This window comes from Carcharhinus amblyrhynchos, chromosome 4 (genome assembly GCF_965287045.1).
Source record: "Carcharhinus amblyrhynchos chromosome 4, sCarAmb.v2.hapA, whole genome shotgun sequence".
Lineage (NCBI taxonomy): Eukaryota > Metazoa > Chordata > Chondrichthyes > Carcharhiniformes > Carcharhinidae > Carcharhinus > Carcharhinus amblyrhynchos.
Window position 1 is genome coordinate 72,355,012 of NC_137327.1, and position 26,136 is coordinate 72,381,147.

General features: G+C 42.9%; 1 protein-coding gene across 7 annotated transcripts in view; it reads right to left on the reverse strand.

Moving 5' to 3' along the window:
- LOC145342114 (muscleblind-like protein 2) overlaps window positions 1–26,136 on the reverse strand; it is a 151,797-nt gene that overhangs the window by 21,555 nt on the left and 104,106 nt on the right. For 2 of the 7 annotated variants that reach the window (XM_080187343.1, XM_080187336.1), the window contains exons 3-8: window positions 22,118–22,318; window positions 16,520–16,756; window positions 14,920–14,973; window positions 12,858–13,008; window positions 11,905–11,940; window positions 223–314 (exon numbers count right to left, since the gene is read on the reverse strand). In XM_080187343.1, the coding sequence (XP_080043469.1) occupies window positions 223–314; window positions 11,905–11,940; window positions 12,858–13,008; window positions 14,920–14,973; window positions 16,520–16,756; window positions 22,118–22,318 (771 nt within the window). The remainder of the gene's footprint in view (window positions 1–222; window positions 315–11,904; window positions 11,941–12,857; window positions 13,009–14,919; window positions 14,974–16,519; window positions 16,757–22,117; window positions 22,319–26,136) is intronic. The other 5 variants (XM_080187341.1, XM_080187338.1, XM_080187337.1 and 2 more) reach the window with 5 other exon arrangements.

The window sequence follows — 26,136 nt, forward strand, 5'->3', positions numbered from 1 at the left end:
AACTGACAATTTTAAAAGGGAAAAAAAAGTAATGTCACTAACATTATGCATAGCTACATCCAAATCATAACACACACTGATGTCGTGACTGAAGAATACTTGTCTTAAAACAATTTTCCTTGACTTAAATTTAGCAAACAGAAAGACTTTGAAATCTGATTTTAAAGCAACAGCTCACTTGGAACAAGAAATGTCAAATAAAAGCTATTTAAAGAGCCAAACCTGATTGGCTGTTGCTGTTGCTGCGAAGGGAGCGTTGGTAGCAGGTGTTGTTGCGGACACAGTGGTGGGCGTAGCGCCGTGCATCATGGGTACTTTCAGTAGGGGACACCATGGAAGCGACAAACAGGAAGGGTGTAGCGTTATGGTAACCATGGCAGCGTGTGGTGTGGATTGCAGGCGTGGCAGGTATCACAGCAATAAGCCATGTGACATCATCATGAAGGGTGACACCAGCATGCAATCATAGTGCAAAAAGCAAGACAGCATTGAAAGAAATAAACAAAACAAAAAGAGAAAAAAAGGAGAAAGCATATTACAATCATAATTAAGGAGAACTTAAAACACTCTAAAAGACTTTGTACATTATCAGGCACATAATGATGTATTTGTGTAATTATATAAAATAAAACACAGACTTTGAAGCAATGTATTTAACAGGTACTCTGAACAAAATTCTGTTTGGAATTATTTAAAAAGCATGAAAAACCAAATTTTGCAGTTAAATTTAATTCATGTGAACACATGGTAACTACCTAAAGGACATGTATGGACAAAACCAGATTAGATTAAAAAAGGGAGGCAGTTAATGTCCCAGTGTTAGTTACATTTGTGCAACATCCAGAATGGGAGGTCATAGAAACAGGCTTTTATTTACCCTGTCACTAATACGCACTCATGTATTTACACATAATCAAAATTAGACCAATGCTTACTTATACAGACATTCAAAATCACAGCTAAACAAAATCACACTGTTCAAAATCACACCCACTCAAAATCACAACTGCTCAAAATCACAGCTAATCCAAAATCACATCCATTCAAAATAGCAGCTAACCAAAATCACACCCTTTCAAAATCACGCCCACTCAAAATTGTACCCATTCAGAATCACCCCCACTCAAAATCACCTCAATCAAAATCACACCCACTCAAAATCACACCTGATCAAAATCACGCCTAATAAATATCATGCCTAATCAAAATCAACCCATTCAAAATCACATTCACAGGATTGTTTCTGGATCCTGAGCACAGCCCTGGGTATAAACAATAACATTTTGGGATTAGACCCTCTCAGTTGGCATGGAGCCAGGTTTACTGTCCAATTAAGGGCAGCAGGTGGGCTTTGAAAGATGACAGGCTAATCAGAAGCTTTCCCACTTTCAGGGGAACTGCTCATTGCAAGAAAGGGTAACTGACAGAGTACTTTTTCATGTAGGGCCCCTCTCAACAACTTATTTGAAAGCCTAAAATTAATAGAAAATGCAATCAGCCTCCACTGTGGATTGTGAAGAACATCTATAGGTTGGCCTAAAGCTACCCCCTCCCCACCATCCAGGCAGACTGGGAGGGGCTGGAGGCCTTTGTGTCACTGCATGCAAATCAATTAACCAGTCCTTTGTATTTTTGGGTCCCCCTGGCCTTTGTTCCTAACTTCGGGGGAATCCGACAATTCTGCCCACAGTCACACAAGCGCACACGCACACATACGCATGATGATTGACAACCCATCCAAGAGCATTGGGCTGACCCCAGTTCCTTAACAGCAGGGCAGGGCAGCATCATGTTGGAAGTTAACTGACGGTCTCTGGGATTGCTTCCCCAATTAAGGACATCAGACCACTCCTGGAAACTATTGGCCCATGAGAAGGCTACCATCTCAGCAGCCTCACCAGGAGAGGTAGCCATTGTCAGGACTCAGCTAGAGGAGGAGGATGCCACAGCAATGAGCATGCTCCCTCACAATTTAATCCATGGAGTCTGGGGGTGCTGGCAGATGCCTGACTGCCCCCTGCCCACACTGGAACTCCTCCGTGAGGTTGGTAAGGTTTACCTGGCTGTCTAACCACCTGGTGGAAGGTCCCATTCCTGCCACTAGTTAAACGCCAGCAGAGGAAGGAACAGGCCTTTGATTGGCTACTTCCAAATTGCTTTGGGATCTAGGTGGGAGATCTGGCACCTTCCCAGCTCCTGGCAAGGCAGCACAATGGCAGGAAAGATAAATATGCCAATCCTCACCATTTCACAGGCTCCACAGCCTCCTGGTCCATCCCCAAGGATTGGACAAATCGAAACTCTTAGGATGCAATTTTGACTCAAGTGCAGCCATGGGTTGGCATGGAAATTTGCATTGCCTGCAAGTGTGGTGGCTTGAGGACAATATTCTAGGAAGAGGGATCTGTGGCAGAAGGGTTACATGCCTGAAAGCGGAACTTTATCAACTGAGTGGAGTTAATGACTATCTAGGCAAATTATCAGAGATTGATTGGCAGTCAGTTTACAGGTCTTCTTTGGTTTGAGAACAAGCCATTTGCCCTTGGGCAACTTCCCACTGGCAGGCTGTGGAACCAATATTCCTGCCAGGCCTAGCGTGGTAGGCTGTCCTGTTGTGGCGTTTTCCCTCCATTTTCCTTCTGCAATGGTGCCCATCTGCTGATTCCTTTTTTAAATTGAAAAGTTTAAAAAGTAGCAGAGTCGACACCTTCATTTTGAGTCTCTCTCTCTCTTATCTAAACAGCAGGTTACCGCTGTTTCTTTTTCATTAATTTGTGGGATGTGGAAGTCACTGGTTAGGCCAACATTTGTTGCTCATCTCTAATTGCCCTCAAGGAAGTGGTAGTGAGCTGCCTTTTTGAACTGCTATAATCTATTTGGTGTAGATACACCCACAGTACTGTTAGGGAGGGAGTTCCAAGATTTTAACACACTGACAGTGATGGAATGGTGATATATTTCCAAGTCAGGATTGGGCGTATGTCTTCGAGGACAGCTTGCAGGTGGTGGTGTTCCTATGCACCTTCAGCCCTTGTCCTTATACGTGGTAGAGTTTGCAGGTTTGGAAGCTGCTGGTGAAGGAGTCTTGAGTCAGTTCGTGAAGTGCATCTTGTAAAAGATGATATATTGTACGTCGTTGACAGAGGGAATGAATGTTGAATGTGGCGAATGGCGTGTGCCAATCAAGCAGGCTGCTTCTTTCTTGGATAGTGTTGAGTGTTATTGTGGCCTCATTCATCCAGGCAAGTGATCATCACATTCCTGACTTGAGCCTTGTAAACGATGGACAGACTTTGAGATATCAAAGGCTGAGTTTCTCACCATAGGATTCTCCACTCCTGTAGTCATTGCATTTATATGGCTAGTCCTGCTCAGTTTCTGGTCAATGGTAAGACACAGATCGACAATGGGTGATTCAGCAAAGGTAATTACATTGAATTTCAAAGGAAGATGGTTCAATTTTTTTTATTGGAGATGCTTATTGCCTGGCACTTGCGTGGCTTGAATGTTACTTACTACTTACCAGTCAAAGCCTGAATATTGTCCAGGTCTTGTTGCATTTGGACACAGACTGTTTCAGAATCTGAGGAGTCGCGTACAGTGCTGAACATTGTTCAGTCATCCATGAACATCCCCATTTTGGAGCTTTTGGTGGAAGGGGATGTTATTGATGAAGCAGCTGAAGATGGTTGGTAGGTTGGTGGATGATTGAACACCATTCCCTTCAGTGATGTCTTGGAAATTAGATGATTGGCTTTCAACAACAGCAACCAACTTCCTTTGTGCAAGGCTCAAATAAGCTCAGGAGCTGAGTGGCCCTGGCTCCATCCAAACTCTGCATCAGTGAACAAGTGAGTAAACATCACTAGATGGCACTGTTGAGGGCAGCTTGCATCACTTTGTGAATGATCAAGAAGGGGCTACAAGAGTAATTGACTGGATTGCGTTTGTCATGCTTTTTGTGCTCAATTTTCCACTGCGTCGTGTAAATGTTGTAGCTGTATGATGATTCCGACTGACCTTCCAGCTTCAGGAGCCCTCATTCCACCCTTAATTGGACAGTGAGTCTAACCGCAATAATTAGTCAATTCTTGACTCTCATTTTGACCCAATTTTGGAATCCCAACAATAACGCACATCCTGCCCAAAAAGTCATGCATTTATCACAGACTCGCGCTCACAGTCAAAATCACACACATATGTATTTACATATGCTCACACTCATTTTCTAAGACCCAGACTCATTCCCGCAGCTGGTGCTATGTTTATGGAAGATCTAATGATCTCTGTAGGGTGGATTTCCCCTTTCCCAAGGTCAGTTTGATCCAGCACTAAATCAAAGGAATTTCCAGGCCTCCAGTCACAGTGATTTTATCAGGTAAGTTAAGCAATCAATCACATTGAAGTATTCTCACAGACAGCAAACAAGGAAGTTAAAGCACTGATTATCCTTCATATTTCAATATCATTTTACAGAGCGTGAAATAAAGTTTGCAATATACACATGGCATTAAGGTAAGGGTTGAGATATGATAAGCCTTTTAAAATAATAATTAAAATATGAGGAACGTTTTTTCTTCGAATGGAGAAATTTCTCATTTCACAAAAATAATTTTTTTTGGGCCATTGGAAGTGTTCAGCAGTAACTATGGATTTAAGACACTGTTGAAAGATCAGATGCACCTCGGTTAACAAGGCACAACTTTCTCATGGGTTTTTATGGCAAGACTAATGGAGTGAAAGGGAAAGTTTTCATCAGTTCAGCGATTTCTAATTGATTGCCGACCTGAGGAACTCCAACAGCTTGCCCCATGCAGAAATATTAAATGACTGACAGCCACTACTGGATTTCTGTGTTTAATTGCACAATGTGTACCAATCAGAAGCTGCTGTCAGTGTTAGAGGAGAATCAATGGTGAACACTGACAATTTCCGTTGTGTGACTCAATGTCAGATTCAGGCTGATTATGTATCTGTAAGATACTTTGGGACATTTTATTGTTTCACAGGGTGAGATGTTGCTGTTGTTGCACTCAAGCTAAACAAAATAATTTAATTTATTTTGGATACCCTAAGATTCTGTTTCTCAACTCCCCAACCCCACATAGATTCCTAACCTAACTTGACAGGCAGAATGGGGTGATGGTGCTTTTACAGTCAGCCAATATTATTTCAACAGAGAATAAGGTAGGCAGCATTACAGTTGATAGCTTAGTCTGCCAGTTCGCAGGTTTGGCTAAAATTGCCATCTTGTTGGTGCTGAACATTTCAACAATTTTCAAGTGCTGCTTTTGATATTAGATGTATTGGAAACTAATGTCCACTTAAATGCCCCAACAATGAAAGGGAGTGTGATAACCCAGATATCCAGTATCTATCCAACCCCATGCGTTCGGCTATATAGTAACTAGCTATTCAAAATCAGGAGCTCAAATGTATGCATCTAAGAGAGTTGAAGAGATGTAGCCAGGAGCTCATTTGCACAACAGCCTGATACCTAATTCACTAAAGGTTGCACAGAGTGACACAGTGGCACAATAGTTAGCACTTGCTGCCTTAAAGCTCCAGGGGCCTGGTTTCAATTCTAGTCTTGAATAACTGTCTGAGCTTGCATATTTGCCCAGTGTCTGTGTGTGTTTCCTCCGGGTGCAACAGTTTCCTTCCACAGCCGAAAGATGTGTAGATTAGGTGGATTGGCCGTGATAAATTATTGGTGTCCAAAGATGTGCAGGGGTCATGGAGATAGTGCAGACTTGATAAGCTGTATGACCTCCTCTGCACTGTAGGGATTTTATAACCTTCACATTGTTTACATTCCTATTAGGAAGTGTGTGAGAACAGTATGCACTGATGTGACCTCCACTTGCCCCTTCTTTCCTGTCTCATAAAGAAAAATTCTGCTTTTCCCCTGATACTGCTGCTCAAGGAGCATTCATTACACAGACTCCTTTGTACCTTTGCACTCTCCTTTCATTGCTATACTTTCTCCACTGTCACAATCAGTTTCCATTTTTTTATACCACTTCTCCTCAGCTTTACTTGGTTTCATCAATCAGAACACTGAATACCGGAGTTGGGATGTTTTGTTGAAGTTGCACAAGACATTGAAAAGGTCACACTTGGAATACTGTGTACAGTTCTGGTCACCCCATTATAGAAAAGATATTATTAAACTAGAAAGAGTGCAGCCAAGATTTACTAGGATGCTGCCCGGACTTGATGGTTTGAGTTATAAGGAGAGGTTGGATAGACTGGGACTTTTTTCTCTGGAGCGTAGGAGGCTGAGGGGTGATCTTATAGAGGTCTATAAAATGACAGGGACAAATCAGCTTGACAGTCAATATCTTTTCCCAAAGGTAGAGGCATCTAAAACTAGAGGGCATAGGTTTCAGGTGAGGGGGGAGAGATACAAAAGTGTCCAAAGGGGCAATTTTTTCACACAGAGGGTGGTGAGTGTCTGGAACAAGCTGCCAGAGGTAGTAGTAGAGGCGGGTACAATTTTATTTTTTAAAAAGCATTTGGACAGTCATATGGGTAAGATGGGTATAGAGGGATATGGGCCAAATGCGGGCAATTGGGATTAGCTTAGAGGTTTAAAAAAAGGGTGGCATGGACAAGTTGGGCTGAAGGGCCTATTTCCATGCTGTAAAGCTCTATGACTTTCTGAGGTCCTCTCTTCTCCACCCCTTCTGCGGCTCACATTTCTCTATATAGTCCTTTTGTCATTAATGGTCATGAGTTAATAAGTTAACAAGGTAAGCAGGCCAGACAGAACTGACCCATTCTGTTGAAACAGGGTTATTTCATATCTTTACTTTCATCCCTATATGGACAGTAAATAGTCTCACAACACCAAGTTAAAGTCCAACAGGTTTACTTGGTAGCATGAGCTTTTGGAGTGCTGCTCCTTCACCAGATCTGTGCAGGATTTGTTTCACAAACGTGGTATATATAGACACAAACTCAATTACAAGATAATGGGTTGGAATGCGAGTCTGAACAGATAATCAAGTCTTTACAGGTGCAGACAATGTGAGTGGAGAGAGGGTTAAGCATAGGTTAAAGAGGTGTGAATCGTCTCAAGCCAGGACAGTTAGTGAGATTTTGCAAGCCCAGGCAAGTCATGGGGGTGTTACAGATAGTATGACATGAACCCAAGATCCCAGTTGAGGCCGTCCTCATGTGTGCGGAACTTGGCTATCAGTTTCTGTTCAGCAATTGTGCGTCGTCATGTGTCTTGAAGGCTGCCTTGGAGAATGCTTACCTGAAGATCAGATGCTGAATGTCTTTGACTCCTTAAGTGTTCCCCGACAGGAAGGGAACACTCCTGCCTGGTGATTATTGAACCGTGTCTATTCATCCATTGTCATAGCATCTGCATGGACTTGCCAATGTACCACGTTTCGGGACATCCTTTCCTGCATTGTATCAGGTAGACAATGTTGGCTGAGTCGCAAGAGTATGTACCTGGTGGATGGTGATCTCACGTGAGATGATGGCATCCGTGTCAATGATCTGGCATGTTTTGCAGAGGTTGCTGTGGCAGTATTTGTTGTGTCATGGTCACTGTTCCCCTGAAGTTTGTTGCGTACCATTGTCTGTTTGAAGTTGTGCGGTTGTTTAAAGGCAAGTAGTGAGGGTGTGGGGATGGCCTTGATGAGATGTTCATCTTCATTGATGACATGTTGAAGGCTCCGGAGAAGATGTTGTACCTTCTCTACTCTAGGGAAGTACTGGCCGATGAAGGGTACACTGTCCACCACGTCCTGTGTTTGTGTTCTGAGGAGATCGGTGTGGTTTTCACTGTGGCACATTGGAACTGTTGATCAATTAGCCAAGCGCCATATCCTGTACTTATGAGGGTGTCTTTTAGCGTCTGTAGCTGTCTATTGCAATCCTCCTCAACTGAGCAGATCATGTGTGTACGGAGGGCTTGTCTGTAGGGGATGACTTCGTTAACGTGTTAAGGGTGGAAGCTGGAGAAGTGAAGAATCGTGAGGTTATCCGTGGACTTGCAGTACAGTGAAGTGCTTAAGTGACCATCCTTAATGCAGATGCATGTGTCCAAGAATGAAACTGATTCTGGAGAGTAGTCCATGGTGAGTCTGATGGTGGGATAGAACTTGTTTGGACTCATGGGGAACAATCACTGAAACAACTATTTGCTGACATCAACAAGTATACGGACAAGTCCTCTGTATACACAGGATCTGCTCAGAGAGGAGGATTACAATAAACATCTACAGAGACTGAAAGACACCATCGTTAGAACAGGATATAGCACTCGACTAATCGATTGACAGTTCCGACGCACCACAGTGAAAAACGGCAATGGCCTCCTCAGAAGACAAACACACGACTCGGTGGACAGAGTATCCTTCATCGTCCAGTACTTCCCCAGAGAAGAGAAGCTACAACATCTTCTCCGGAGCCTTCAACATGTCATCAATGAAGACAAACATCTCCGTCCCCATACCCCCACTACCTGCCGTCCCCTTACCCGCACTACTTGCCTTCAAACAACCATGCAACCTCAAACAGACTATTGTATGCAGCAAGCTACCCAATCTTCAGGAGAACAGTGACCATGACACGACACAATCCTGCCACAACCTCTGCAAGGCGTGCTGGATCATTGACACGGATGCCATCATCTCATGTGAGAACACCACGCACCAGGTACATGTTACGTAAACTTGGCCAACATTGTCTTCCTGATACTCTGCAGGAAAGGATGTCCCGAGGTATGGTACATTTACGAGACCGTGCAGATGCTATGACAATGGGTGAATGGGCACCACTCGACAATTACCAGGCAGGAATAATAACTTCCTGTTGGGAAACACTTCAGCCGTCAAGGGCATTCAGCCCCTGGTCTTCGGGTAAGCATTCTCCAAGGCAGCCTTCAAGACTCACGACAACGCAGGATTGCTGAGCAGAAACTAATAGCCAAGTTCCGCACACATGAGGATGGCCTCAACCGGAATCTTGGGCTCATGTCACACTAGCTGTAACCCCCATGACTTGCCTGGGCTTGCAAAATCCTTCCAACTGTCCTGGCTTGAGACAATTCACACCTCCTTAACCCTGTGCTTAACTCTTTCTCCACTTGCAATGTCTGTGCCTATAAAGACTTGATTACCTGTTAAGACTCACATTCCAACCATTATCTTGTAATTGAGTTTCTGTCTATATATGTCCTGTTTGTGAAACAAATCCTGCACTCACTTGATGAAGGAGCAGCGCTCCGAAAGCTCGTGCTATCAAATAAACCTGTTGGACTTTAACTTAGTGTTGTGAGACTACTTACTCTGCCTACACCAGTCCAGCGTCGGCAACTCCACATCACACCCATATGGAGGAAAACCACAATACTTTGCAGAGTGGAATCAGGCAGATTTTTTGGCAGCAGCCACCAAACCTGCATCCTCTGCCACCCTGAAGGACTAGGGCACCCAGAAGGACTAGGGCACCCAGAAGGACTAGGGCAGAAGATGCATGTGGTCATCTCCATCTCCAGTGAGTTCCCTTCAGAGTTACACACTGTCCTGTCTTGGAAACATCACTGTTTAGTTTCACTGAGTCAGATTCCCTAACTAATAGCACTGTGTGAAAACTTTCACTATACAGATCGCAGTCATTGAAAAAGGCAGCCCATCACCAACTCCCAAGGGAAACTAGGCTGAGAGATCACTCTATCCCAAGAAATAAATTTTTAAAAAATCAGCTGGATACATATAAAGAATAGAACAAAATCCCAAACTTTGAGCTATTTCTCTTCTGACCTTTTCCTTTGTAGAACTTCCACGTGCAAACTGCTGACGTAAGACCAGGATGGTGAAGCATCTAACTTATCTGACTTCTCTGCAGCATTCAGCTTTGGGCAGGTAATAAAGATTTATGTTTTGGGCAGGAAGGAGGGTTAAATTTGATGTTGCCACCCAAGGTTAAAGCATCGTTATCCCAGCTTGTACAGATTGTAAATATACTGAAAGTAGTCATTGTTCATCGTTTACCAGCAATGGTGATGGAATAGCTGGGAATATACTTAGTTACTGCTCAAAAGGTAAATGGTCACTAAGTCACTCCAATCTGATAATTCAAAGAGGGCATGAGGAGGCAGCAAGATAGTACATTGTACCTCAGTATGGCAGAATAACCTTTGGTTTAGTGGTAACATTTCTGCCTCTGAATCAGAAGGTGGAAGATTTGAGCCACCCCAGACATTAGGGAGTCCCATCAAGGAACACTTGCTTCCACTAGTTAAGGCTAATTCCCATAGAACATTGGATTCAATACAGTGCAGAAGGAAGCCATTCTGCCCAGCGAGTCTGCACCAATCTCCAAAAGTGCATCTTATCCAGGCCCATCCCCCTGCCTACCCCCATAACCCCATGCATTTACCATAACTAATCCACCTAACCGACTCATCTTTAGATACTAACGGCCAATCCATCTAATTTGATCCAGCCCATAACAACCTAGTTAAATACCATTTAGTGCATGCATTTCTGGATACTGCACCTTGGAAAGGGGTTATTGTCTCTTGATCTTCTATACACAAAGTAATACAATCCTAGCTGCAATCAGTCCTCCTAATTTAATCCTTTTAGAATAGCCTTGATTCCTTGACTTCTCCTGAGCTTTGACTTAACTTGTTACCACTGTTATTAAGTTGTGTTTAGTGAGGCTCTTGATGTGATTCTGTAAACTACACAAGCTACACTTGCAAGAAGCACAGGTAGCATGGCCTGCAGCTGGGTCATGCCTTTGATTCTTTGACTGGCTAATCCTGGTGGGCAATGTTCCACACTGGGAACTCAGCATCTCAGGCCCTGTATGGACAGAATTTAATGCAGGTGAACAGGTTCCCACCCACTGGCTGGAGAACCAATGAATGCCCATTGTCGTCTCAGGCACTTAAGTGGTCAGCGGTTGTCCTTCCTCAGGATCCAGCATCCCATAGGCCGAGATCCCATCTCCCAAAAACTGTTGACCATTGAGATGTTTGCAGCCGCTCATCATAGGCAGCGCCAGGTAGAGTGATGGTAGCTGTCATCAGTGCCTCCAGGAAGAGGGCAAGGATTGCCCAGGAACTCAGGCCGCAGCTTGATGAGGATGAGATGTCGATTGCAGATCATTTGATGGGTAGAAGGTGCTTAAGCAGCAAGAGGAGGGCCTATTCTCAATGCTAGGTCCCTCAATTAGGTACTGAGTGCCTTTAAATGATGGACCCCACCTGAGAGTCTGCAAGCAAACATGGCAGGTTGAATAAAGTCTCTATTGTTCCAGATGATCATAGACTGCCCACCCCTTTGAGAGAGAGTTGACTGGTGGTGATTTTACCCGAGGATCACCACACCTCAGGCGAGGGACAAATTTGAGAAAGCAGGGCTTTCGTGAATAACCTCGGTCAATATGGGAATTAAACCCGAATGATGCTCTGCATCCTTAACCAGCCATCCAGCTAGCTGAGCTAAACCCAGGAAGTGAGATGAGATCCTCAAGTAAGCATTCATTACCTATTTAGTGGCCTCAATTGGCAGTCAGGCAGGCATACTATCCACCAGCCTTCCCAGAATTAATTGCCAGAGGTTACAAAGCAACAGGGCCCCCAACCTGCACCCTCACACCTTGTTGAATGCTCTCTGCTTCTAAATCCGACCTCAGGGGAGGGCATTAAATTCTCTCCTAAGTCGTCTGGGTGTAACCTGATGAGATCCTCTGGAGTTTGCTCAATGTTCTGACAATTTGCAGTGACTGGCTAGTCGTGTGAGAATATCAGGAAGTAAATATTGGCTGACAGTAACTCTTCCCAACACAAACACACAGCGAAGTTTTGAAAACATGAGTGAGTTAAAGAAAGGTCAAAAAAATTTGAGAGAGATAAAGCTGCAACCTTACCAACACTTGCAGTGGGAGTCATGCACAACACTGAGCCTGCAGATCATGCAGTGAAGCGTTGAAAGGATAAACAAAAAAAAGGAACATTGTTAGAAATAGTTAGTGTCCACACACATTCTGCATGAAACAGATTATAGCCAGTAGAGAAACCTTCAGTGATTTCCTCAGCACATGCAAGGTGAGAGTTTAGTTTTTTTTTATACGTGGAGCTAAAACTATGCAATCAGAATAATTCTCTGGGAAATGATGAGAAGCGTGAATCGACGCAATAGCAAATGCAGAGATAAAATGCACTGCCTCCTAGCCAGAAGAAGCAAGTATTTGTTACTTCTCTGTACTTACAAAGTGCATCTTAATTCACAGCTACAACATTCATGCTGCCTCATTAAGAACATTTAGGATTGGAATTGGACCTAGCCGAGCTGCAAAATGGAGTGAATTGAATATCAGGCGGGAGTATGGAGGCAATTGATACATTACCATCTGATATGCGTCCCAAGCCAAGTTCAATTTCAACCCCCCCACCCGCCATTAGAACATCAAAACCAGGAACAAATTGTGCACGGAAAGAAAATTTCACGCAATCTACTCCAAACACAGCTGCATTATTTTTCTTTCTCTGATCCTGCACATTTACCGAAAGTTGCACAGCAACATCCAAGCATCCATGTCGAGGAATGTGAATTTTAAAGGAGCTGATTGTTTCTGAGACCAGATCATCTCTCCCCACCCCCACCACCCCCCACACCCCAGCTCTTCATTTGAAAATGTGGACTTGCAATATTTCAAACTTAAAATGGAAACAAGAGCAGCTCCTTTAAAGGTGAAAACCATTCTGACATGAAGGGGATGAGCGCTTGCCCATTCTTGAAGTGACGCCAGCAGTAAAGCCCCGTGGCTTCCAATACCAAAATGAAAGAGTGCATGAGAAGCACAAATGATAATGGACTAACCTGTTGGGATGAATGTTGGTTGTTGCAGCTGCATATTAGCTAGAGCCTGTTGGTAGTGGAAAACACTGGGATTAAACACTGTGGTGGCACCATTGGTTTTTTCAAGTGCTGGCCTCTTTGGTAAAGGTTGGAGGGCACCAGGCTGGAGGGCCTATGGATGAGGGATTCATTAAGACAAGTAGAAAATAAATGATGCATGCACCAAACAATATGCATATACACACATACACACACACACACACACACACATACACACACACGCACACACGCCAAAGACTGGTCTGCCATTCTCCAGCAACTAGTAATACCTAAAGCAAGGCAGCAGCTGAAGCAGACTATAGCTGCAAGGCATTGTGAGCAGTAGACAAGTGCGAAAAGCATGAGAGGCAGAACAAAAGCCTTTTGAGAATCAAAAGTGGAGCTGCAAGGCCACTTAACAGTGTTCGACTTTAAATGCAGGACATTGAATATCAAGCTTAAAGTGAGAGAGTTTGGACAGGCTGCACATTGACACATTGATGGAATGAGAAGAAAAACAATGCATTGGCAGCACAGTGACTGAAGATCTAAAACACACACTATAGAATAAATACACATTACATAGTCAGGGTTCTCGCTAGGGTTTTAGAAAACCCTGGGGACTTGATAAGTCTCAAGGCTCATTTTTGTTAACACGCTCAGAAAGTCAGACAAAATGAAATCAAATTCAAGTTTCACTTTAACGGGAACCCTGCACGTGACTGAAAGCAGAAAGAAGCAAGTGAAGCGACAACATAAATGTTTGCTGTAAACTGCAGCACCCAGAAAACAGGAAACTGCAGCTGGCTTGCTCAAATAGTACGAGTGATTATGGCACAGTGGCTGAGGACATACATGAAAAGAGATGTCTCTGTTTAACTCGCCCTGTTAACTGTGGCATAATAGATACCTGGAGGTTAGAGTTACAGAATTCAGATTGGGAAATGTCCCTCCTTCTTACTGCTAACCATTATTTTGTGTGATTATGGACACACTGCATGCTGAATTCTACGATTTCACCCTTTAGCGAGTGTTTGACCATTTCTTGCTATTTGGGCAAGTTTGGCATTTGGAAAGCTGCTCAGTAAAATCAAACAGCACAGAAGAATCTCTCAAACCCATACCAGCTCTTGGATAGGGCTATCCAATCAGCAACATTCACCTGCCCTTTCTCCACTCCCCTGCCCTTTCCCTGCTCCCCTGCCCTTTCCCCATACCCTGCTCTTTTCCCCAATCCTCTGTCTGTCCCCCATTCCCCTGCCCCTCCCCATTCCCCAACCTTTCCCCGCTGCCCTGCTCTTTCCCCATTCCCCTACCCTTTCCTGATTCCCCTGCTCTTTCCCTGTATCTCTGCAATTTCTTTCCTCCTTTTCACATACTTATCCAATTCCCTTTTGAAAGTTACAATCGAAGCTGCTTCCACTAACTTATCAGGCAGTGCAGTAGTACTAATGCATTGTTGGTTGGAATTTTAGATGGCATTCTGTCAATTTGAGCTATTAAGGCAGTGACTGGACAATTGTCTGAATGTATATAAGTAAAAGGATTCCACTCTTTGTTGCCAAAATCACTTCAATACAGTCAAACCTGTTTTAAATGCAGCATTAACTCCCCAATCAAAATTGTCCTGTTTCTTTCAGTCTGTGCTCTCTTTCAATCCCTGGAGACCAATTCACCTTGTATCTTGGAAGGTTTTTGTTTAGTGCTGCACCAAATCAAAAGGCAACAAATACAACAGCACATTCTGAGCACTATGGAGTGCAGTAGCTCTACCATAAATGTTCACAGGTCTGTTCATAAGGCTGTAGAAACAGGTTTCACTGTGGCTGTATCTCTTTTTGCGATGCCAAACCCTTAGGAGATGGCGAAGCGCTAACTAGCACCACCAAAGTACACTCCAAATAGGTCAATATGCAATGGCAGTGTCCTAAGGGTCAATTATGATGCCAAACAAATGAAAATGCACTCATGCGGTCTAACTAACATTACATTTACAAATTAAAAAAAGTTACATGCAAAGCAAGAAGGTGAAAGGTGCAAGTACCAGGTCAAAGGTTGCCTCGAGGGGTCGCTTCATTGATCTGACAGCTGGCTGAGTCTTAATTAGCAGGCAGCGAGCACATGGATGGCAATGGGCCAATGGGGTTCAAGCGCATTAACATAATTAGCAAGCAGAGGTGCGTCATAGGGGCAGCAATGCATTATGGATAGGTGAAGAGGGGAGGAGAAAAAACAAACTGAATGCATTATACAACATATTACAAAAGAACAAGCATGCATAACAAAAGGTGTTTTACTACTGTTATTGTTTAGCTACACAATTACAAACAGACACCCTTGTTCACTGTGCAAGTGAGGGTCACAACGTTTGTAATCACTAGATGAAAAGCTAATTCTTTTGTTATAGGAAGCTAAAATGCAATACATATACATAAACACTCTGGGTGCTGATGGCTTTACCATTGATGCACTTCACCATCAATGCAAATTTTTAAAAATAGCACTGTTCCTTGTGAGTTTTAGCAACGTCTAATGTAAATGAATGGCTCCACCTCCTGGGCTTTAACAGTGTGCTCCCCACAATCCCTCAGCAAAAAGCTTCTCCACCATCCTAAAATGATGAGACAAATGGGCCAAAAAAAATTCTCAATTGAAATCCAACATTCTCATCCTCTCCCGAAAAGAGCAACATTTTAGGTTTTCCCTGATCATTTGAACTTATTTATGGTGTTCAGTTGCCCCTTATCTTTAATTCTAATGAATTCTCAATCACAGATGTTAAGCTACTGCTCTATATTATCCTGCTTTTCCTCTCTCACCTTTCTTACATAGCAGAGTGATGTGTGCAATCTGCCAATCTAAAGGCCTGGGAAGGTGTGACGAAATGGAATTTTGGACTTCCATAAGATCAGTGCCCATTTTTCAGCAAAAAGGGTGGGCACTTCACATGCACTTCACGTGGAGGGCAGGTCAGTTCTACTGACCGGCCACCTGACATGCGGGCATCACAAATAGAGGTATAATTGAACGGGTGGCCAGGATTCTACATGCTTCCTCCTCAAAGACGGCACACTATTGTACAGGAACCTCAGCATGGCTGATATGAGGTCCACTGCCCACCAAAGACCTGATTCCCTGTGCCTATCAATGGCAGAGTGATAAAGCAACACTTGCTGAATTGGATGGCTTGATACCACCAAAGCAAAAGTCCAGGTATTCAGCTAAAACAGGCTCATATCCTGTTGCACCCCTGGCATCTGGCATGAGGTAGTGGAGACTGTTAAGACTTTCCAGATTGACAGAACCTTCTAGGCTAAGATCTCTGTAATGGAACAACAATGACTAAACAAAATGGTGTTCCACATTTTAACACTGGCTGATGGCACATATTCACTCGCCAGCCGTAACGCAGCTAACACTGCCAGCTATAAGTTATTTGCCACTTGACTACTTTGCCACATTTCAGAAAGATCCACCTTTGACACATTTTACTCACAGTGTGTTGAGCACAGGGGGAGCGTAGGTTATTAGTCATTTGTGATTAGACAATTATGTTGTAACTTATCCATAGAATTTTGAGCACAGACAAATTCTGAGATTACAAAGACAAAGAACTCTGTGCCCGCTCTCTCCAGTTTACCTACCATGGCAGCGGCTGCAGTCTGATTCACCTGGTGCTGAGCGGCCTTTATTTTGGCTTGCAGATGTGCAGGTGGGTGGAAGTACTTGCACTTCTCCCGTGAGCAGCGACCCTTGATATAATCCATGCAAACTGTGACCGTGTTTTCATTCGAATCAATCATTGCCATTTCAAGGGGGTGTGCGTAGCGACAATCGTTTTCACCCCGAGTGCAATTTCCACGCTGAAACTCCCTGCAAACCTAATAGAAGCAGTCATCAGTAACCAGATTCTCAGTCCACCAGCTTTCCTTCACTTTTAACATAAAAACAAAAGACAGACTGAAACACAACATTGCAAATCAATACAAACTGCATTGTCGCAACGTGATCCATTTTGTATAGAGACTTAAAGTTTTATGGTTTGTGACATTCTTCTAATAAGTCAAGTGATGTACTCTTTTATAAATACAACATTATAACATTATGCAATACAACAGAAAGAAAATAAAGACTTGCATTTTACAGCATCTTTACAAGCACAGGATTTCCCAAAGTGCTTTGTAGACAATTAAGTACTTTTGGTCACTATTGGAATGTAGGAAACATAGCAGCCAATTTGTTCCAAGCAAACTCCCAAACGGCAATGTGATAATGAACAATAATCCATTTTAGAGGTTGACAAATATTTATTAGCTCTCCTCATTATAATGCCATGCGCTCCTTTGCATGGTAACGTGTCTTTAAGGGATATTAGTATGCAATCACTAGAATGGAAGTGTGGTCATGTATTCTGGTCTCAGTTTCACTTTGCCCTGTCAGCACAAAGCAGCACACACAATGCGGCTGAACCAAAGTTTTATAAAGTTGCAACATAACTTCCTGACTCTTGTACTCAATGCCCTGACCAATGAAGGTAAGCATGTCATACGCCTTCTTTGCCACGCTTTCCACTTCTGTGGCACTTTCAGGGAGCTATGGACTGGAACCCCAAGATCCCTCTGTACATCAATGCTGTTCAAGGTCCTGCCATTAATTGTACATTTGATCTCCCAAAGGGCAGCACCTCACACTTGCCTGGAGTAAACTCCATCTGCCATTTCTCCACCCATAACTGCAACTGATCTATATCCCACTGTATCCTTTGACAATCTTCTACGCTATCCACAGTTCCACCTATCTTTGTATCGTCTGCAAACTTACTAACCCACCTAAATTAGGACATTTTTTCTTCAGACAAATGGAACCAGTGGAAGTTTGGAATTCTTATCCTTAAAAGGTTAAGCTGCAGGAAGACAACTGATAATTTCCAGATTGAGATCAATAAACCTCTTTCAAATAAAGGTGTCAAAGGATACAGAACAACGGTGGGTAAATGCAGATGAAGTACAGATGAAGTGATCTGGATTATATATATGCTCAAGATTTTGATACATAGTGAGTTCACATAGATAAGATTCATTATAAATATGGACATCGAAATTCATAATGGAAAAAGTTAACACACAAACTTGTGAGAGAAATATGACAACAGGAAGTAAGGTGTTGCAGACAGGAAGTGTCGTTTCAATAAAGTTGTATGCCAACTCGTTCTACAGAGATCAATCTCTACATGGCATATTTTGTTTTCAAGGATGAGTTTATTCACCTTCAACCTCTATTCTGCAAAATAAACTGGTGTTTCAACTTTGTGCTGCAGTGTTGTGTTCCAAACCAGGAGTTAGCATAATATGCAATTCCTGATGTGAGGAATGTCGGATCTGCGACTCGCTGTTATGAGGAAGAGACCAGATGCTTGTAAAATGAGTCTGAGTGTGTAGTGGACAGTGATACATCTTGGGGAGTTCTCTCTGACCACAATTCAGAAACTGACCTTTCTCAATTCCAGGGAGATGATTGACTACCCTCAACACAATAAAGAGAAAAAGAACAGCTTCAAAATAAACAGTTGCAGCACACTGCAGCTTTTGTCTGTAAATCAATGTTCTGTTCATCTTTTTTCCCTTTTTGAAAGGTTTGGCTCTTTGTGGGGTATTATTTCACCTTGTCTATCAGAAGCACTTAGCTACTGGTGCCACAAGCACCAATCGTAAGAACGTACAAAATGGAGGAGACAATACAATGATTGAACCTGCCCCAGCATTCAACACAATCAGGACTGATTTTTGTCCCAACTCCACTTTCTAGCTCACAACCCATATCCCATGATTCCTGAGAGACTCAAGATACGTCTATCTCAGCTGTAAATGTTTTCAGTGATAAAGCATCTCCAATCCTTTGGGCTAGAGAATTCTAAAGATTCATGATCCTCTGAGCTTAGAAATTTCATGTCCTCTCAGTCTTAAATCATAAAATCCCTACAGTGTAGAAAGCGCCCATTTGGCACATCAAGCCTGCAACCATCCCACTCAACTCTTCAACCCATAACCCCACATATTTAGCCTGCTAATCTCTCTCACACTAAGGGGCAATTAAGCATGGCAAATCAATCTAACCTGCACATCTTTGGATTGATCAGCCTCTTATCCTGAGACTGTGTCCATGCCTTTTTGGTTTCCCAGGCAGGATAAATATCCTTTTAGCATCTACCCATTAAGTCCCTTCAGAATCTTGAATGTTTCAGATCAGATCTTGAGCCACTTGGACAAAGAAAATCATGGGGTGTGGTTTACACCGTCAGTCTGATGGGGTGGAGCCTACTTGAGTCAGCAGATCAGTGTACCATCTTTAAAGGATGGCCTGATCAGCATTGGAGTTGAACACCTCCCACCCTCTCCCACAGATACGGACATTCCCTCCCCCACAGGCATTGGGGACTCTTCCCCCAACCCCCTACCTCAAAACTATACAAGTATCAAGGCACTCTTTCATACCACTTTCCTAACCAGTGCAGCAGTAACATGGGAACTATCCTCCTCACTGCCAAATTCCTCCATTCAAAGGCATGAGATCCAACCAGACATTGTGGGAGTGCACCCCATTTCCTCACTGGGGCTCCCTAGAGGGTCTACCCATGGTGCAGCCCCTAGGAATACATTGGCAGTACCAGATTGGCAGTGCTAACCTGTGCCAGGGAGTAGTGCACGAGTGGGTGGGGGCGTCCCTCATCCCCAGGGGGCCTATATTTCGCTAGAAAGAAGGCGGCTAAGAGGGGATCTTATTGAAACATATAAGATGATTAGAGGTTTAGATAGGGTGGATAGTGATAGCCTTTTTCCTCGGATGGAGAAAGCTAGCACGAGGGGGCATGGCTTTAAATTAAGGGGAGGTAGTTATAGGACGGATGTCAGGGGTAGGTTCTTTACCCAGAGGGTGGTGAGGGATTGGAATGCCCTGCCTGCTGCAGTTGTAAATGCGCCTAGTTTGGGGGCGTTTAAGAGATCTATGGATAGGTTTATGGACGAAAAGGGATTGGTTTAGGTTAGAGGGTCATTGTTTTTTAACTGGTCGGTGCAACATCGTGGGCCGAAGGGCCTGTTCTGCGCTGTAATGTTCTATGTTCTATGTTCTATACTTACCCTGGCCTCCCTAGTGGGATCCCCTTGACTGAATCCTATTCTTCTGATGCCATTGTATACCTCGCTGACATGATGGTTTGAATACTCAGTGAGGAGGGGAGGGGGGGAATCATGTGGCAGGGAGCTCCATTAATTATATTAAAATCTACTAAGATATATTTCAATGAGGTTCCCATTATGTCACTGGAAAAGGTGAGGAAAATCGGGAAGCAAATTCCCACCGGCGAGAATCTCATTATCGACTCTCACAGGATTTTGTGCCAGTGCTGCCATTAATGCCTGCAGCAAAAGCAGGAGCAAAATCACCCTCATGGAAGTGGAATGGATGCCACTATGGATAAATCTTGGTCCATAATGGCCTCTGATAGCAGGAATGACAATGACAATTTAATATAGGCAATTTTTAATGATTACTTCACAAGGCCATCCTTAATTGCCCTTCAGCCAACTGAATGACGTGTTACACCATTTCAGAGGACAATTACAAGTCAACCACATTGCTGTGGCACTGGAGTCTCATGTAGGCCAGACCAGGTAATATGGTGGATTTCCTTCCCTGTAGGATATTAGTGAGCCAGATGCATTTTTTTTCATAACAATCATAGGCTGGATTTTCCGGTGGGTTGTGGTGGAACCCAGCGAGGGAAGGTTGGCAGTGACCCAGCCAATAGTCAATTGAACTTCGGCAGGACTAGACAAGCCCGGCAGCGAGCAGATTTGGAAAATCCCACCCGTGGTCACCATTATTGATGATGTGAAGTTGCCGGCGTTGGACCCGGACTGGCACAGTAAGTAGTCACACAACACGAGTGTTGTAGGTAAAATAATACCGTGTCAATGATCTGGCACGTCTTGCAGAGGTTGCTGCGGCAGGATTGTGTGGTGTCATGGTCACTGTCCTCCTGAAAGCTGGGTAGGTTGCTGCATAAAATGGTCAGTTTGAGGTTGCGCAGTTGTTCGAAGGCAACTAGTGGGGTTGTGGGGATGGCCTTGGCGAGATGTTCGTCTTCATCAATGACATGTTGAAGGCTCCGGAGAAGATGTTGTAGCTTCTCTGTTCCAGACAAATACTGGACGACGAAGGGTACCCTGTCCACCGTGTCCTGTATTTGTCTTCTGAGGCCTGTGCAGTTTTTCACTTTGGTGCATTGGAACTGTCGATTGATGAGTTGAGCGCCATATCCTGTTCTTACAAAGGCATCTTTAAGTATTGTGCGGTCCTTCTCATCTCAGCAGATCCTCTGTGTGCGGAGGGCTTGTCCATAGTGGATGGCTTCTTTAATGTATTTAGGGTGGAGGCTGGAGAAGTGGAGCATCATGAGGTTATCCATGGGCTTGCAGTACAATGAAGTGCTGAGGTAACCGTCCTTGATGGAGTCCAAGGATGCAACTGATTCTGGAGAGTAGTCCATGGTGAGTCTGATGGTGGAATGGAACTTCTTGATGTCATCACGTAGTTGTTTCTGTGATTATTCGCCAGGAGTCCAAAGGAAGAAAATATCGTCGATATATCTAGTGTATAGCGTCGGTTGAAGCTCCTATGCAGTGAAGAAGTCTTGTTCGTACCTATGCAGGAAGATGTTGGCATATTGAGGTGTGAATTGTTCCCCATGGCTGTCCCCAACCATTATCTTGAAATTGAGTTTGTGTCTTTATATGCCCTGTTTGTGAAACAAATCCTGTACTCACCTGATGAAGGAGCAGCACTCTGAAAGCTTGTGCTACCAAATAAACCTGTTGGACTTTAACCTGGTGTTGTGAGATTACTCAATGTACCATTATTGATATTAGCTTTGTATTCCAGCTTATTTAATTAACTCAATTCCCCAATTGTCATTGCAGGTTTTGAAGTTATTTTGTTGCATCATGCCTCTAAGCGACTAATCTAGTAACATTATCAATAAATTAGCAAACCAACAATTTTTATAATTTTCATTAAGTACCATTCATAAAAGAACGTATGATGGAAAATGTTAACAAAAATGTGCAAAGGGACATAAAATGTTAATACATTGTACAAAAATAGTTCTAAACGTATAAAAGGAAGTTCTTCCCTCCATTGTACACATACATGAAACACAGACACACGTATATAAACACTGATACCTCCAATTTGTCTGTTCGTATTAGTTTCTGTGAAGCTGTGTTTCCTTGGACAGTAACGGTGGGATTCCCTGACACCAGGACAGGTGCGTTCGGTAGGAGTTCTGTTGGAACCAATCCCATCCCGTGGGTCATGTGACTCAAGTAGGGATTGAGACCCATTGTATGATTTGTTGCGATAGGTGGATTTACAGGAAATGTAGTCTGTGGATAAAGGGAGAAAGAAACCATATTTATAGCACTTCAGAATTTAGTTTTTATTTTACATTTGGATGCAAAAATAATGACAAATAAAAATAAATGCAGCCTGTCTCATAGAGTTATGGGGCAGAGTTTTACAGTCTCGCTCGTTCTGAACTGTAAAATCCCTCCTGAGTTCAACCTTCCCATGTCCACCCCTCACCCGCACCAATTCCTGTGGCAGACAGGGTGGTAAAATCCCAGCCATGGTATTTGATACAATAAAGACACTACCATCATGTGTGAGAGAGCAAAAAAATGCAGCTAAAACTTCAGACCAATTAGGGACAAAACACTAAAATTCCTCTCCCAATACCCATTGCGTAACCAAAACTAATCCAAGAGCCCTCTTGAACTGAATAATGCCTGTTGATCTGTAGCCCAGTGAGAAACAGGTCCAATTCTCATTTAAAGAATTTTCAGCCAAACACATAGTGTCCTTGCTTCATTTCAAAATGGTCCAGGATCAAATCTTTTCTGCTTAAACCATTTTAAAGTTCTACTATTCCAAAAGGATTTCAGTGAGAATGTTAAAAGTTTAAAGTTTTAAGGTTTATTTATTAGTATCACAAGTAGGCTTACATTAACTCTGTAATGGAGTTATTGTGAAAATCCCCGAGTCGCCAGACTCTGGCACCTGTTCAGGTACACTGAGGGAGAATTTAGCATGGCCAATGCGCCTAACTAGCATGTCTTTCAGACAGTGGGAGGAAACTGGAGCACCCAGAGGAAACCCACCCAAACCAGGGAATTATCATTACATTGACATCTTTAAGACTTTGAAGTCTATGATTCCTGAGTTCTCCTGTCAGGCTATGGTAAAAAAACAAACTGAGGCCCAGATTTTCATTACAGGGAAACCCTCTCCATTAGGCCGAACAGAGCAGGGTAGCCCAAAACCATAAGTCCCATTTCCAAACACAGCACTTCCCATTTTCATGGGAGCAAGATTGCGGATGAGGCACATTTGCACATCCACACTTTACAGAGGCAACTGGCAGTTTAAATTATCAATTGCCTCCAGGGAGTAAGATTTTGATAGGCCAGGAGTATGAAGCTGAAGTTTAGACCTGGTAAGAACAGGTCTGAACTTCCTAGAATTGTCTGTATAGGTAGGGTAATCCTTTGGGGAAGTCACATACCCCTTTAGATCCAGTCCTGGAACATCTTTGGAGCAGGTCAGATGCCTTTTGGGATTGTTAAAAGTATGCATAAATGTGTGTGAAAACTGCATAAACTCATTACCATCAAACTCATTGGAACTGTTAACAAATTGTTAAATCAACAGTCAAAATTGTAAAAAGGGCCTGTTAAAGGGAGCTGTCAAGCTGGCAAGGTATTTAAAATAACTGTCCTTAAAACTTTTTTAAGAAGTCTACAGTGCTAAAAAAAGATCGCTTGCTATTTCACCTTGAATATTGACACAAGTTTAAATAACTGGATTAATGCTGAATGATTGATTTCATAACCATCCATGATAACAGTAGGGTGCCTGCCATTCCAATTGATTGACAACTGGTGTCAATCAGCAAGTGATGTGGAACTATGAATTCTAGTATTTGGTTATAAGGAATTGTGCACTTGAATGAAATGTTTGTTGTTTGTTTCATTGAAAGAACATAAATGTAGCAAATTGTTTTATTATGAATATGGTGTAGTCTACAATAGACACTTAAAACTTTTTTTAGCAATTTAATCTTACCCCTGTATGGTTCAGAGACTTGTCAATAAATTGGCATGGTAGGTATAAGGAGAAAAATGTGGTAGGTAGGGAGACATGGTTGGCATGAGTTATCACTAAGTTGGTATAGGGACTATGAAGGGTCATGGAATGGATGCAGGAATATAGGTTGATTGGAGGCATGAGGGGCCATTGGAGTAAGTACAGGGCATAGGTTTGTACGAAGGTTTGAGGTCAGCATGAGTAGCATGAGGTAGAGGTTGGCATGAAAGGCCATTTTGGTCTGTATTGGGGTGTATTTGGCATGGAAGGCTTGAGAAGCCATGGTGGTGAATATAGGTATATAGTTGGCATGAAGGATATAATGAGATATGAAGTTAAGTGGGAGCATGAGTGGCATGGGTTGGCACGAATGGAGCATGGAGGGCATGTTGGGGTGGTTGTGTTGAGTGAAGGCGAGAGCTGAAAGGATGTTTCTTGTTTTAATCATTAATTTTAAACTTTGGACACAATGCTGGAGCCCCAAGGCACACCTTCTACCCAAGCTGCCTCCACAGTTGCATCCTCTTCAGTTCTTCTTGGGTCGCCCACCCTGACTTCTAATCCAGCCTACACCTCCCCGACTGCAAGTCCAACATCCAGCAACCCATTTTTAAAGGCATGCTTCACAGAGCCATGAATCCTTCCTCCTCTGTTTCCTCAACCCAGGAGTGAAAATCTGAGCCTGAAGTTCCTTCACCTCCACAACAAATCTAGATTGTCCATATCAACCAATGTGCCTCATTCACATCAGTCATGAGAATCCACGTGTTTTCAAAAACGAATCCATCTTGTAGGAAATTTGTTGTAAAGATTTTCAATAGAGACTAGTGGAAAATCCCAGATTTGCAATTAGAAAGAAAAAGAGAAGGGAGGACTTGCAATTATAGAATTTTTTTTTACACTCTCAGGACATCCCAATGTGCTTGACAGCCAATTAAGTGCCTTTGAGGTAGAAAGTTATGTGATGAAAGAAACAGTGGAAAATAGTAGAAATGTGGTTGTGGAGGCAGAGATCCTAAATTCTTTTAAAAAGCAGTTGGATCTGCACCTTAAATGCTGTAAGCTACAAAGCAGTGGGTCATGTGCAGGGAGATGGGATTAGAAAGGGCGCCTGGGTGTCTTTGGGTCAGCATGGCCAAATGGTTCCCTTCTGTTCTATATAATTTCTCTGGTTCTATGTATGAGTCTGTAAAAATATAAATATATGAATGATAATTAGCCAATGGTTCATTGGTGTGCCTTCTGACTGATATTCAGGGTCTATTTTACTCATTCCTGGAATGTGGGTGTTGCTGGCTGGTCCAGCATTTATTGCCCATTCCTGAGGGCAGTTAAGAGTCAACCACATGTAGGCCAGACCAGGTAAGGACGATGGATTTCCTTCCCCAAAGAACATTAGTGAACTAGATATGTTTCCATGACAATCTACAATGGGTTCATGGTTATCACTAGACTTTAAATTCCAGATTTTTATTGAATTCAAATTTCACCATCTGCTATAGTGGCATTCGATACCGGCTCCCAGAGCAGTACCCTGAATCTCTGGATTACTATCCATTTTGCCTCCCTTATTAGGTGAGGTGGTGGTGTCACTGGCCTAGTAATTCAGAAACCAGGGTAATGCTCCCAAGTTCTGAGTTCAAATCCCACCGTGGAAGATGGATGAAAATTCAATATTCAGGATAAATATGTTTCTCACATCTTTTCTCATGTCCTGATGACTTTTCTCCACGACTGCACACATCTGTGACCTGGAGACTGAGTTCAGGATATGCAAATATTAGTGTTGAGAATATTAAAGGGTAATACCTCTACTTTGCTGAACTAAAGCCAATTGTACTCATCCTTGAGTTTTTTTTCGTTTTCTCCAGTATCCTTATATCATTTAATAATATAAAGGTTAGAACTAGCATAATATTCCAACAGTGGTCTCATTGAGTTTCAATATATGTTTAAGATAGCTTAAGATAATAAATCTTAGAACTCTCTTTGCTTTTTTACATGATCTTATTAATCTGCATCACTATTTTTAGTGATTTGTCTATTTGCACTCCAAGGC